Here is a 15,820-nt window from a genome sequence, read left to right on the forward strand (position 1 = left end):
ACCTTGTTACGCAGGTCTTTTGACAGTTCTTTTCTGCTCCCCATGGCTCAGTATCTAGCCTGTTCAGTGCATCCACGTGAGAGCTAACAAACTCATTGACTATTTATACACAGACACTAATTGCAATTTAAAAAGCCACAGGTGTGGGAAATTAACCTTTAATTGCCATTTAAACCTGTGTGTGTCACCTTGTGTGTCTGTAACAAGGCCAAACATTCAAGGGTATGTAATATCTTTTGATCAGGGCCATTTGGGTGATTTCTGTTATCATTATGATTTAAAAAGTAGTCAAACAACTATGTGATAATAAATGGCTTCATATGATCACTATCCTTAAATAAAAGAGTCATATTTTCAAAAACAATGCCAAAATGTCACAATTTCTGCCAGGGTATGCAAACTTTTGAGCACAACTTTATATATATACACATACAGTTATGTGTACATATACATACATATATATACACACTACCGGTCAAAAGTTTTGAAACACTTGACTGAAATGTTTCTCATGATCTTAAAAATCTTTTGATCTGAAGGTGTATGCTTAAATGTTTGAAATAAGTTTTGTAGACAAAAATATAATTGTGCCACCATATAATTTATTAAAAAGCATCCCAGGGTGACACCTCAAGAAGTTGGTTGAGAAAATGTCAAGAGTACATGTCTGCAAATTCTAGGCAAAGGGTGACTACTTTGAAGATGCTAAAATATAACACAGTTGTGATTTATTTTGGATTTTGTTTAGTCACAACATAATTCCCATAGTTCCATTTATGTTATTCCATAGTTTTGATGACTTTACTATTATTCTAAAATGTGAAAAAAATTATAATAAAGAATGAGTACGTGTTTCAAAACTTTTGACCGGTAGTGTGTGTGTCTTCTTGAGGTATCACTCTGGGATGCTTTTTAAACAGTATTGAAGGAGTTCCCATCTACTTATTGGCTGCTTTTCTTTATTATTTGGTCCAAGTCAAATAATAAAATAATTAATAAATTCATATGGTGGCACAATTATATTTTTGTCTACAAAACTATTTTCAAACATTTAAGCATATGCATTCAGATCAAAAGATTAAGATCATGAGAAACATTTCAGTCAAGTGTTTCAAAAGTTTTGACCAGTAGTGTGTGTGTGTGTGTGTGTGTGTGTTAGTATAGTGCTATATATAAAAAGTTTTTGCCCCCATCCTGATTTATTTTGTTTCTGTGTATATCTCAAACTAAATTGTTTCAAAAATTCTAAGAAAATCTAACATAAAACAAAGGCAATCTGAGTAAACACAAAATACAGTTTTTAAAAGATAATGTTATTTATTGAAGCAAAAAAGTTATCCAATACCAAATGGGCCTGTGTGAAAAAGTATTTGCCCATACTAAATCCCCATATCTATGAACTGCATTCATAATAGGGTTCAGCTGGACTAGACACACACAGGCCTGATTACTGCCAGCCATGTTCAATCAAATCAACACCTAAATATAACTTTTTCAGCAGCATGAAGTTGGCTAAAGGGCTCACCCAGTAGCACACTATGCCAAGGTCGAAAGAAATTCCAGAAATGATGAGGAAAAAGGTGATTGAAATACATCAGTGTGGGAAGAGTTACAAAGCTATTGCAAAGGCTCTAGGACTCCAAAGAACCACAGCGAGAGCCATTATCTCCAAATGGAGAAAACTTGGAACAGTAGTGAACCTTCCCAGAAGTGGCCGACCTTCCAAAATTCCTCTAAGAGCACAGTGACGACTCATCCAGGGAGTCAAAAAACACTTCCAAGGAACTGCAGTCCTCTCTTGCATCAAAAATGGCATCCATGGAAGAGTGGCAAGGCGAAAACCACTGCTAACCCAAAAGAACATTAAGGCTCATCTGAAATTTGTCAAAACACACCTTGATGATCCTCAAACCTTTTGGGTGAATTTTCTGTGGACTGATGAGTCAAAAGTGGAACTGTTTGGAAGACAGGGGATCCATTACATCTGGCATAAATCAAACAGAATTCCACAAAAAGACCATCATACCAGCGTTCAAGCATAGTGGTGGTAGTGTGATGGTGTGGGGATGCTTTGCTGTTTAGTGCCAGGGCAACATGCAATAATTAATGGAAGCAATTCTGCTCTCTACCAGAAAATCTTAAAGGAGAATGTCCAGTCATCAGTCCGTGAGTTGAAGCTCAAGCGCAACTGGATTATGCAGCAAGACAATGATCCAAAGCATAGGAGTAAGTCTACCTCTGAATGACTCAAAAGAAGCTAAATTAAAGTTTTGGAGTGGCCTAGTCAAAGTCCTGACTTGAACCCAATTCAGATGCTGTGGCAGGACCTTAAACGGGCAGTTCATGCTCGAACTCCCTCCAATGTGGCTGAACTTAAACAGTTCTTCAAAGAAGTGTGGGCCAAACTTTCACCACAGCATTGTGAAAGACTGATCTCCAGTTATCGGAAGCGTTTGGTTGCAGTTGTTTCTGCTAAAGGTGGCACAACCAGCTATTAAGTTTAAGGGGGCAGTTCGTTTTTCACATGGGTGATATAGGTGTTGTATAACCTTTTTGCTTCAATCAAAAAAAAAAAAAAATAAAATAAAAAAAATAATATATATATATATACAGGTGCATCTCAATAAATTAGAATGTTGTGGAAAAGTTCATTTATTTCAGTAATTCAACTCAAATTGTGAAACTCGTGTATTAAATAAATTCAGTGCACACAGACTGAAGTAGTTTAAGTCTTTGGTTCTTTTAATTGTGATGATTTTGGCTCACATTTAACAAAAACCCACCAATTCACTATCTCAAAAAATTAGAATACATCATAAGACCAATAAAAAAAACATTTTTAATGAATTGTTGGCCTTCTGAAAAGTATGTTCATTTACTGTATATGTACTCAATACTTGGTAGGGGCTCCTTTTGCTTTAATTACTGCCTCAATTCGGCGTGGCATGGAGGTGATCAGTTTGTGCCACTGCTGAGGTGGTATGGAAGCCCAGGTTTCTTTGACAGTGGCCTTCAGCTCATCTGCATTTTTTGGTCTCTTGTTTCTCATTTTCCTCTTGACAATACCCCATAGATTCTCTATGGGGTTCAGGTCTGGTGAGTTTGCTGGCCAGTCAAGCACACCAACACTATGGTCATTTAACCAACTTTTGGTGCTTTTGGCAGTGTGGGCAGGTGCCAAATCCTGCTGGAAAATGAAATCAGCATCTTTAAAAAGCTGGTCAGCAGAAGGAAGCATGAAGTGCTCCAAAATTTCTTGGTAAACGGGTGCAGTGACTTTGGTTTTCAAAAAACACAATGGACCAACACCAGCAGATGACATTGCACCCCAAATCATCACAGACTGTGGAAACTTAACACTGGACTTCAAGCAACTTGGGCTAAGAGCTTCTCCATCCTTCCTCCAGACTCTAGGACCTTGGTTTCCAAATGAAATACAAAACTTGCTCTCATCTGAAAAGAGGACTTTGGACCAATGGGCAACAGTCCAGTTCTTCTTCTCCTTAGCCCAGATAAGACGCCTCTGACGTTGTCTGTGGTTCAGGAGTGGCTTAACAAGAGGAATACGACAACTGTAGCCAAATTCCTTGACACGTCTGTGTGTGGTGGCTCTTGATACCTTGACTCCAGCCTCAGTCCATTCCTTGTGAAGTTCACCCAAATTCTTGAATCGATTTTGCTTGACAATCCTCATAAGGCTGCGGTTCTCTCGGTTGGTTGTGCATCTTTTTCTTCCACACTTTTCCTTCCACTCAACTTTCTGTTAACATGCTTGGATACAGCACTCTGTGAACAGCCAGCTTCTTTGGCAATGAATGTTTGTGGCTTACCCTCCTTGTGAAGGGTGTCAATGATAGTCTTCTGGACAACTGTCAGATCAGCAGTCTTGCCCATGATTGTGTAGCTTAGTGAACCAAACTGAGAGACCATTTTGAAGGCTCAGGAAACCTTTGCAGGTGTTTTGAGTTGATTAGCTGATTGGCATGTCACCATATTCTAATTTGTTGAGATGTTGTGAACAGATGTTGTGAATAGTTGTGAATTGGTGGGTTTTTGTTAAATGTGAGCCAAAATCATCACAATTAAAAGAACCAAAGACTTAAACTACTTCAATCTGTGTGCATTGAATTTATTTAATACACGAGTTTCACAATTTGAGTTGAATTACTGAAATAAATTAACTTTTCCACGACATTCTAATTTATTGAGATGCACCTGTATTTCTGAATACTGTATTTTGTGTTTATTCAGGCTGCCTTTGTTTTATGTTATATCTCGTTTGAAGATCTATAACAATTTAGTACGAAAATAGAGGAAACCAGCAAGGGGGCAAATAATTTTTCACATCACTGTATATATACAGTGGTGGCCAAAAATATTGGTAAATATGAGCAAAGAAGGCTGTGAAAAACATCTTTATTGTTTATCCTTTTGATCTTTCATTCAAAATATTCACAAAAATATATCCTCTTATGGATATCAAACAATTGCAAACACCACATAAGTTTTATCAAAAAAATAAGTTTTTGTCAGATAGGTGTGGCACAATTATTGGCTCCCCTAGAAGTTCTTATGAGTAAAATATATCTTAAGTATATTCCCATTCATATTTTAAATTTTTTAGTACACCTGGGTGACTAGGAACATGAAATTGTTCAGCCATGACTTCCTCAGAGGTGTATACAGTTGAAATCAGAAGTTTACATACACTTAGGTTGAAGTCTTTAAAACTAATTTTTTAACCACTCCACAGATTTCATATTAGCACACTATAGGACAAGTCGTTTAGGAAATCTATTTTGTGCATGACACGAGTACTTTTTCAAACAATTGTTTACAGACAGATTCTTCACTTTTAATTGACTATATCACAATTCCAGTGGGCCAGAAGTTTACTAAGTTAACTGTTCCTTTAAGCAGCTTGGCAAATTCCAGAAAATGATGTAAATTCTTTAGACAATTAGCTTCTGATAGGAGGTGTACTGAATTGGAGGTTTACCTGTGGATGTACAGTCATGTCAAAAAGAAAGTACACCCTCCTTGAATTCTATGGTTTTACGTATCAGTACATAATAAAAATCATCTGGTCATTAGCAGGTCTTAAAATTAGGTAAATACAACCTCAGATGAACAACAACAACACATGACATATTACACCGTGTCATGATTTATTTAACAAAAATAAAGCCAAAATGGGGAAGCAATGTGTGAAAAACTAAGTACACCTTATGATTCAGTAGCTTGTAGAACCACATTTAGCAGCATTAACTTCAAGTAATCATTTTCTGTATGACTTTATCAGTCTCTCACATAGTTGTGGAGGAATTGTGGCCCACTCTTCTTTACAACGTTGCTTCAGTTCATTGAGGTTTGCAGGCATTTGTTTATGCACAGCTCTCTTAAGGTCCCACCACAGCATTTCAATCAGTTTGAGGTCTGGACTTCGACTCGGCCATTGCAACCCCTTGATTCTTTTCTTTTTCAGCCATTCTGTTGTAGATTTGCTTGTGTGCTTGGGATCATTGTCCTGTTGCATGACCCAATTTCGGCCAAGCTTTAGCTGTCGGACAGATGGCCTCACATTTGACTCTGAATACTTTGGTATACAGAGGAGTTCATGGTCGACTCAATGACTGCAAGGTGCCCAGGTCCTGTGGCTGCAAAACAAGCCCAAATCATCACCCCTCCACCACCGTGTTTGACAGTTGGTATGAGGTGTTGTGTTGATATGCTGTGTTTGGTTTTCACCAAACGTGGCGCTGTGCATTATGGCCAAACATCTCCACTTCGGTCTCGTCTGTCCAAAGGACATTGTTCCAGAAGTCTTGTGGTTTGTTCAGATGCAACTTTGCAAACTTAAGCCGTGCTGCCATGTTCTTTTTAGAGAGAAGAGGCTTTCTCCTGGCAACCCTTCCAAACAAACCATACTTGTTCAGTCTTTTTCTAATTGTACTGTCATGAACTTTAACATTTAACATGCTAACTGAGGCCTGTAGAGTCTGAGATGTAACTCTTGGGTTTTTTGCAATTTCTCTGAGCATTACACGGTCTGACCTTAGGGGGAATTTGCTGGGACGTCCACTCCTGGGAAGATTGGCAACTGTCTTGAATGTTTTCCACTTGTGAATAATCTTTCTCACTGTAGAATGATGGACTTTAAATTGTTTGGAAATGGCCTTATAACCCTTCCCAGATTGATGGGCAGCAACAATTGCTTCTCTAAGATCATTGCTGATGTCTTTCTTCCTTGGCATTGTGTTAACACGCACCTGAATGCTCCGGACCAGCAAACTGCTAAAACTTCGGCTTTTATAGAGGCGGTCACACTGGCTGATGATCAATTAATCAAGGGCATTTGATTAGCAGCACCTGGCTACTACTTAGCCTCTTAATTCCTATTTAAGCAGTAAGGGTGTGCTTAGTTTTTCACACATGGCTTCTCCATTTTGGCTTTATTTTTGTTAAATAAATCATGACACGGTGTAATATGTCATGTGTTGTAGTTCATCTGAGGTTGTATTTACCTAATTTTAAGACCTGCTAATGACCAGATGATTTTTATTATGTCCTGATACGTAAAACCATAGAATTCAAGGAGGGTGTACTTTCACATGACTGTATTTTAAGGCCTACCTTCAAACTCAGTGCCTCTTTGCTTGAATTAATGGGAAAATCAAAAGAAATCAGCCAAGACTTCAGAAAACAAATTGTGGACCTCCACAATTCTGGTTTATCCTTGGGAGCAATTTCCAAATGCCTGAAGGTACACGTTCATCTGTACAAACAACAGTACGCAAGTATAAACACCATGGGACCATGCAGCCATCATACCGCTCAGGAAGGAGACGAATTCTGTCTCCTAGAGGTGAACCTAGTTTGGTGCAAAAAGTGCAAATCAATCCTAGAACAACAGCAAAGGACCTTGTGAAGATGCTGGAGGAAACAGGTAGACAAGTACCTATATCCACAGTAAAATGGGTAAGACCAAAGAATAAAGTTATGATATGTGGCAAAAGGTTGTTGAGCTTCACAAAATGGAAAATGGCTATAAGAAAATAGCTAAAGCATTGAAAATACCCATTTCCCCCATCAGGGCAATAATTAAGAAGTTCAAATCAACTGGGGAGTCACGTGACGCCATGCGAGGATCGGACGTGTGACAGCAAGCTCCACGCACTTTGCTAGTTTTAATACCTTTTATGATATAAACCGGTGAGATTTGATACACTATGTTCCATAACTGATCTAAGAGGACAATAAGTCAAAGAATTCAAAATCCTCGGGCTCTGGAGACATTAAAAGACACTTACATGCTCAAGTTGACGCCCCTGAGCAGTCCGCGAGCAAGGGAGTTGATTTAGTCGGAGAGATGCGGGTAATGCAGCGGGAGATGCTGAACATTTCGGCAATGCAGACGAAGGTCATTGCTGACTTGGAGGATCTTGCTGTGATACGTCGATCGATCACTGCCATGGAGGCGAAGTTTACTGATGTGGTCACAAGAGTGGGGGATGTCGATAAACGGATCGATAATCTGGAGTCAACGGAGAGGGAATTATCTGCTAATCTGCTAGTGACCAAGGTGGATTTGGAGCATGTCTGGGAGAAGTTGGTGGACATGGAAAACAGTAGCCGGTGGAATAAAATCTGTATCGTGGGAGTCCCAGAGGGAGTGGAGGGACAGGATATGGTGGAATTCCTGGATAGGCTCTTTCCACGTCTGCTTGACATAGCAGGCCATAAGCTGGAAATCGAGCAAGCTCACAGGGTTCCGGCTCAGCGATCCACGGAAGGAGACAGGCCCCGAACAATTCTGGCCAAATTTCTGAGATCATCTAATAAAGATCTTGTGTTTTGTGAGGCGAGGAGTAAAGGAAGGCTTTCTTGGAAGAACCACAGCATTTTCTTGTTCCAAGACTTTATGAACTCGACAAGAGAAAAACATGATCGATTCAAGGAATGCAAGAAACTTTTACATCAACAGAAGGTCACTTTTGCACTGATATTCCCAGCCAAATTGAGAATAGATGCTAAGGATGGCTGTAAAACATTCACATGCCCACAGCAAGCGATATCCTTCATAAAGTCAATGGAGTAAGTCATCTTGTGGTACTCATGTTGCAGCCGAGTGGACCGGCTCACTGAACATTCGCTTGACTGTTTGAAGATTCTGTGCGCTCTTTTTTGTGCTGGTTCCGCCTAGCAGTTGGAGTTTATTTTGTAGAGCAACACACCTTCAGGACAGTTTTATGGATGAAGCTACAAGCTCTTTGTGTTTATTCTGCCTATTGGCAAGAGTTTGTTTTATAGATTATCTTTTGGTGTATAATTCTGTCTCACAAAATGTGTATAGAATCTTGAGCAATCTGACGGCAAGGTTGATGCGGGGGCTCTTGTAGGCGTGCATGGACTGTTTGAGTTTGGAGGGATGGGGTTAATGTGCATGTTTTTCTTTCTTTTTTTTTTTTCAGGGGATGTTCAGGGTTTGACTGTCGCACTTATGTTGGAATGTGGTCCTTTTTATCTTGTCTTTGACACACGATCAATTTTTTCCTAAAATGTCAAAATGTCAAATGTTAATATGAGTGGATTGTCTCTCTCCACATGGAATGTGAATGGGTTGGGGCACCCCATAAAAAGAAGGAAGATTAATTCTCTTCTTAAGCTTAAGAAATATGATATAGTGTTTCTTCATGAAAAGCACCTTTCTCCGCAGGAAGCTGAAAAATTTGGAAAGATATGAGGTGGGCATTTTTTTTTATTTATAGTGCTGGCTCAAGTAAGAGCAGAGGTGTCATTACACTGATAAGTAAATATCTACAATTCAGATGTCTCAAACAGAGTAAAGATAAATTAGGAAGAGTCATTATTGTTTTAGCTGAAATTCAGGGACAAAGTCTTATTTTGGCTAATATTTATGCACCTAACGTTGATGATCAGGGCTTTTTTATAGTGAAGGGATGTTGCAAGCCGCTGGCACTCCTCATGATATAATATTGGGAGGAGACTTTAACCTTTTGATGGACTCAGTCTTTGATCATAGTGAAGCAAAAGTGTGTAAGCCCCCTAGAGCAACATTGACCCTTCACAGGATGTGTAAAAATCTTGGTCTTACAGATATTTGGAGACTTTTGAACCCATATGGGAGGGACTATAGATTTTTTTCATCAGTCCATAAGATTTACTCTAGAATAGATTTTTTTATTATATCTAAGTCCCTCATTTCATCTGTTGTTGATTGCTCAATTGGAAACATTTTAGTCTCAGATCATGCCCTGGTGTGTTTAGAGGTGTCGCCATGGATGGAGAAAAGGAAATCATATAGTTGGCACTTTAATGTATCCCTTTTGCAAAATCCTGAATTCCAACAAATGTTAAAGGCTGAAATCAGTGTCTATAAGGAGACCAACTGGGCCTCAGTATCCTCTGTGGGCGTGGCTTGGGAGGCACTTTTGCCACAGGACTGGCTCCACTTTTGCTAGAAGTTTATATGGAATCATTAAAGAATGGTAAGCTTCCACCAGCCATGACACAAGCCCAGGTCAGTCTAATTCTTAAAAAGGACAAAGATCCAAGTGAGTGTAAGAGTTACCATCCAATTTCCCTGATCCAGCTAGACATTAAAATATTGTCAAAAATGTTGGCTAACTGATTAAGTAAAGTTATGATATCTCTTATACATATAGACCAGGTGGGGTTTATTCGGGGCCGTAACTCCTCTGATAACATTAGGCGTTTCATTAATGTCATGTGGGCAGTGGCGAACGATCAGACTCCAGTCGCTGCCATCTCACTTAACGCCACTTGATCTTTTTAAGATTTTGGAAATGTACGGGTTCGGTAATACTTTTATTGGGTGGATTAAGTTACTTTATAGACACCCGGTAGCGGTGGTTCAAACGAATGGATTAATTTCAGATTATTTTACTCTGGATAGGGGCACCCGGTAGGGTTGCCCTCTTTCCCCCTTATTGTTCTGTCTTGCCCTGGAACCATTAGCAGCCGCGATAAGAAAGGATGATGATTTTCCAGGGGTGGTGGCAGGAGGTGTGGCGCATAAGCTTTTGCTTTGCGCAGATGATATTTTATTATTCGTCTCCGACCCTACTAGACCAATGCTTTGCCTCCACAGAGTTATTAATTCCTTTTCTAAGTTCTCAGGATACAGAGTGAATTGGTCTAAATCCGAAGCTTTGGCTCTGACAGCGTACTGCCCTGTAACAGCTTTTAAACTGGGCGCCTTCCAGTGGCCCAAGTAGGGCATTAAGTATTTGGGCATTTTATTTCCAGCAAATCTGAGTAATTTAGTTAGAGTTAATTTTGACCCTTTAATAAAAAGGTTTTCGAGTGATGTGGACAGGTGGGCTTCACTACATTTATCTATGACTGGGAAGGTTAATGTTATAAAAATGAACTATATTCCAAAATTCAACAATCTACTACAGTCTCTCCCCATTTAAGTAAATTTGGCAGTATAGCTAAATCCTTTGTTTGGAATGGTAAACGCCCTTGGTTGCATTCCAGTAAGTTACATAGGCCAGTTGACAAAGGTGGGTTAGGTCTCTCCAAGATTTTGTTTTACTATTATGCTTTTGGTCTCAGACATTTCGCATAGTCGCTTCCACCTGAGAGAGCCCCTCCATGGCTCTTTATTGAACAGGAGGTCCTTGCCCCTATCTTGCCATTGCAAAGTCTTTCTACCAAGCTGCCTGGAAAAGTAAAGATACAGTTATCTCGCACATGCATTTAGTGTGGACAAAAGTTTCCCGCGTGTTCAATTCGGACATTTACCTGAACGTTGCTGCAAGTATTTGTTTGAACCCTAAATTATGCATTAATAAGTCCCCTTTCTGCTGGACAGAATGGATTGAGAAGGGTGTTGCTATGCTGGGTGGCCTATATGAAAATGGAGCTTTGAGATCCTTTGAAAATATAATACAGTAGTTTGGGATTCCCAGATCCCTTAATTCTCTAGGTACTTACAGCTGCGCCATCTACTCTACCTTTGGGTGTAGTACGCAGCCCCCTAAAGCAGCAGACACTCTTGAGATGGTACTTGCTGCTTTTAGAAAAGGTCATGAAGCTTCAGTGTACTATTCCTGGCTAATTCAGAGTCTAGGGGACGGGGTTTAACATCTCTTAAGAAGTTATGGGAGTGGGGGCCTGGGTAGCTCAGCGAGTATTGACGCTGACTACCACTCCTGGAGTTGCAAGTTCGAATTCAAGGTGTTCTGAGTGACTCCAGCCAGGTCTCCTAAGCAACCAAATTGGCCCGGTTGCTAGGGAGGGTAGAGTCACATGGGGTAACCTCCTCGTGGTCGCAATTAGTGGTTCTCCCACTCAGTGGGGTGCGTGGTATGTTGTGCGTGGATCGCGGAGAGTAGCATGAGCCTCCACATGCAGAGTCTCTGCGGTGTCATGCACAACGAGCCACATGATAAGATTCGTGGATTGACGGTCTCAGAAGCGGAGGCAACTGAGACTTGTCCTCCACCACCCGGATTGAGGTGAATAACCATGCCACCACGAGGACCTACTAAGCAGTGGGAATTGGGCACTCCAAATTGGGAGAAAAGGGGATAAATCTATATGCGACTGGGTTCTATGGTCAGATAAAACTAAAATAGAGCTTTTTGGCAGCAAACACCAGAGAAGGGTTTGGCGCACACAGAGAGGTAGCCATATGGAAAAGTACCTTATGGCCACGGTTAAATATGGTGGTGTATCTTTAACATTGTGGGGGCTGTTTTTATGCCAAAGGTCCTGGACATCTTGTTTAGATACATGGCATCATGGACTCTATCATATACCTACAGATAAAAAAAATCAAAATCTGACTGCCTCAGTCGGAAATCTTAAAATGGGCCCTGGTTGGATCTTCGAGCAAGACAATGATCCAAAACACACATCAAAATCAACACAAAAATGGTACACTGACCACAAAATCAAGGTTCTGCCATGGCCATCCCAGTCTCCTGACCTGAACCCCATAGAAAATCTGTGGGGTAAACTGAAGAGGAGAGTCCACCATGTGGACCTCGGAATTTGAAGGATTTGGAGAGATTCTGTATGGAGGAATGGTCTCAGATCCCTTGCCATGTGTTCTCCAACCTCATTATGCATTATAGGAGAAGATTCAGAGCAAAGGGAGGTTGCACAAAGTACTGAATAAAAGGGTGCCAATAATTGTGCCACACAAATATTTGACAAAAATATTAGTTTTTTGATAAAACTTGTGTTGTGTTTGCAATTGTTTGACCATTAGAGGATATATTTTTATGAATATTTTGAATGAAAGATCAAAAGGATAAACAATAAAGACATTTTTTACAGCCTTCTTTGCTCATATTTACCAAGGGTGCCAATATTTTTGGCCACCACTGTATCCACCAATTATTTTTTCCAGATTAGTCTCTTAATCTGATTTTCGCTCCACTAAATAGCAGCCAAGATAAATGTGATACTTATTGTAATAGCCTTATAGTATTTTTGTGGTGTTTGATATAATTTTAATCTACAGAAGCTGCAAAATTATTGATTTATATTCCTCCAATTTTGTTATTTGGAGAATTATAAAATTATACTCTGAATGGTTCTTTAAGAGGTTTATAGCTGTATAAGAGGTTTATAACTGTATAAATGTGTTTAAAATAAAAAATTACAATATTCTGAGTGAATTTAGTTGGCTATCATGAATGATGTAAACACAGTAAAAAATAAACATCTATGCATCAGAGCCCCCCCCCCCCAAAAATTGAATCCTAAAATGGCCCCTGTGCTTGCTCGTGTAACACTCGCTGCCACGATGCTATGGTGTTGTGGGTGATTGCCAGGGAATTGCTACATGGTTGCTAGAGTGTTGCCAAGTGGTTGCTTACTGACCCAAGTCATTCAAGATTTCAAGTGATGGCCCTGCTCCCCAGGTCTCTGTGATATTCTGGACCCTACATATGGCTCGGTTCTCTCCTTCAATGCTTAGAAAGGTATAGCAGTTTTAACTAACACTGACTATGGAGTACCTCAGACCTCTGTATTTGGCCCTCTTGCGTTAACTAAAAACATTAAGATATGGTCTCCCTACATATGGCTCGGGCCCCTCCTTTAATGCCATGGGATTCTTTCGTCTGTTATACTGTCTGCCTGGTGAAACCTTTAAGTCTGATGGCTTTAGGACAGTAATAGCACACCATTCCTCAATAAGCCACACAATTTAATGTATCATTCAGGTCCGTAGCATGAATGATACCTCTAGGTTTAGGGGTTTAGAACAAAGTGCGAGTATGCAAGGTATTCCATAGCAAGCACCACTAATGATTGTCAAATACAGCTTTTATTATCATCATAAATAAACAAGATGTATCAGTTTTATAGCTATATGGTGCTGACCTGTACAGTGTTGGGTAGGGATCATCTCGTTCTGGTGGCCCTGTGATGCGTGCACTGGTAGGAAAAGCTTTCCCTGGTGGCTGTACCATACAGTGAGGTGCTGTCTCCAGCAGATGGAGCAGTTCCTCTAGGAGACCCTGCAGCCTCTCCAAGTCAGCCTCTGACAAAGAGGCAGATTCCAGTAGAGTATCAATGTCCATTGGGCTTTCCCGCTCTGCCTCCTGGGTTTCCCTCTCTTTCTCATCTCCTTCCCTCTCCATGCTTTCTCTGTCTCTCTCCCTCTCACTGCCCTCTCTTTCACCCACCTCCCCTACTGCATGATGCCGTTCAGCCCAAACGCTTGCTGTCCTCTGCAGATCAGTCAAAACCTCGTAAAAATGTCCCTTTTGTAAAATGGCTGCACCTGCCGTTGCAACACGTACGGTCTGGTCCAACAGAAAGAGATCTAGCAGACGCTGGTACCCACTTGTTCCTTCATTGTCATGGTGATGGTTTCTAAGCAGGGTCTCGATGCCCTGCGGCTCACTGATGATGCTGTCAAGGGAACGCAGCACATTGAGTTTCAGAGTGGATGAAACATGCTCTGCAAACAGCAAGCCCAACAGACTTGCAACAATTCCTCTCTCCAGCAGATCCTGCACAGGCTGGGCACCACAGTCGGCCAGGGCAGAGGTTAGTTTGCTTCCTGCTTTGAGTTGCCGTAGATTCAGAGCTATGGGTTGTGCCAGAGCAAAGTCTAAACTAAGCGCTTCACAACTCCATTCGACTAACCGCTTTAACTTTTCTCTGTGCCCATGAGGGTCTTTAATAAACAAGAAGCTCATCCCTTTTACAAGTAAGGCAGGAATTTCCTCTAATGCTGTTATCCAGCCTGCCCCTCGCTCCACCCCCTGCCCCTCCTCCCAGGCCTCTAACAGTTCTGATAGTTTAGCTGCAGACTCTGCCCATGGGGAGGTAGAGTCCTGGATGTCTACCGTTTTGAGGCGTTTTAGTTCAGCCTCATAGTGTGTGACGTGCGGCGGGGTGAAGTGCTGAAGGGGTCGGAGTTCCCGTTCATATGGATCGTACTGAACAGTTGGTAATGAGGCAAGGTCCTCAGCTGTGTAGTCCAGGTCAAAGGCAGGCAGCTTGAAAGCCCCACTCTCCAAATCCTCTTCGTCACTGGAGATCTGCTCATACCCATCATCACCTATGGACAGGAACAAGACTCCTCACACTAGGGCTGGGCTATTTGTAAAAAATATTTTTGCAATAATTGCCTTAAAAAATACTGCGATATCTGATTACATTGTCAACCCCCCCCCCCCCCCCGCAGAAGGTCGGTGAATTTTTTTGCTTTATTGATTTTGCTTTAAAAATGTATTTCATTTATTGAAACATGAAAAACAAAACAAAAGACATTTCTAATTTCAAAATGCACTTTAAACGAAAAAAGCAATAAAATAACAAAGTGATCAAAACATTTTATTTAACCACCTCCCCAAATCCAAACATTTACCATCTCCAACGGCTCTATTTGCCATCACGCAAGCATCCAACACAACAGATGGAAAATGTCTAATAGTCTACAGATTAAGAATTAAAGACAATTATAAATGTAAAGACAATAATAATCCAAATAAATAAGCCTAATAAATTCCCATGTGTTCCCAAAATAATGCTGCCAAATGTGTGTTCTTATCGAATTTGTGTTTGTATTGTGTTTTGGTAATACGGTTAAAGCTGTCTAAAGAAAATAATATAAAACTTAATTTTAGGTTCAAGATGAACGTGTCTTGCATTACTTTATGATTTAATCACTTTCATCTTTGTCCATTTAATACAAAGATATATATTACTGAACCTGCAGAGTTGCGTTCACAATGCATGCCAACCGTGTGGAAATAAAGTAACTAAACTCACAGCACCTCCTGTCCTGTGATGATCTGAGATAATCTGCAGCATTCTCACAGACGACATTATTCTTGAAAACAGTTTTCAGTCAAATGAAACAGAGAAAAACAGTGAAAACTCTTTACATGGGCTTGTTCCACATGACAGGCTCGTGCTGTACGCCTTTGAACAAACAGCGAATCAGGTGATTTTTTTTTTTTTTTTTTGCTTAATTGATTTTGCTTTAAAAATTTTATTCATTTATTGAAACACAAAAAACATAAGATATTTCTAAATTCAAATTGCACTTTAAACTAAACCAAAAAAGCAATAAAACAACAAAGTGATAAAAAATCTTATTTAACCACCTCCCCAAATCCAAACATTTACCGTCTTCAATGGCTCCATTTGCATGACGGAATCCAAAATGCATGCCAACCGCGAGGAAATAAAGCGTATTAAACTCACAGCACCTCCCGAGATGACCAGAGATAATTTGCAGCATTCTCATAGATGACATTATTCTTGCAAACTGTTTTCAGACAAACGGAGAAAAAAAAGA

At 40.2% G+C, this 15,820-nt stretch overlaps 1 protein-coding gene across 1 annotated transcript in view; it reads right to left on the reverse strand.

Annotated features, from left to right (window-relative positions):
- The window catches only part of LOC127452856 (protein virilizer homolog), a 48,837-nt gene that overhangs the window by 24,441 nt on the left and 8,576 nt on the right, over positions 1–15,820 (reverse strand). Inside the window, exon 8 of the mRNA XM_051718651.1 lies at positions 13,387–14,575. Within this exon, the coding sequence (XP_051574611.1) occupies positions 13,387–14,575 (1,189 nt within the window). The remainder of the gene's footprint in view (positions 1–13,386; positions 14,576–15,820) is intronic.

This window comes from Myxocyprinus asiaticus, chromosome 15 (genome assembly GCF_019703515.2).
Source record: "Myxocyprinus asiaticus isolate MX2 ecotype Aquarium Trade chromosome 15, UBuf_Myxa_2, whole genome shotgun sequence".
Lineage (NCBI taxonomy): Eukaryota > Metazoa > Chordata > Actinopteri > Cypriniformes > Catostomidae > Myxocyprinus > Myxocyprinus asiaticus.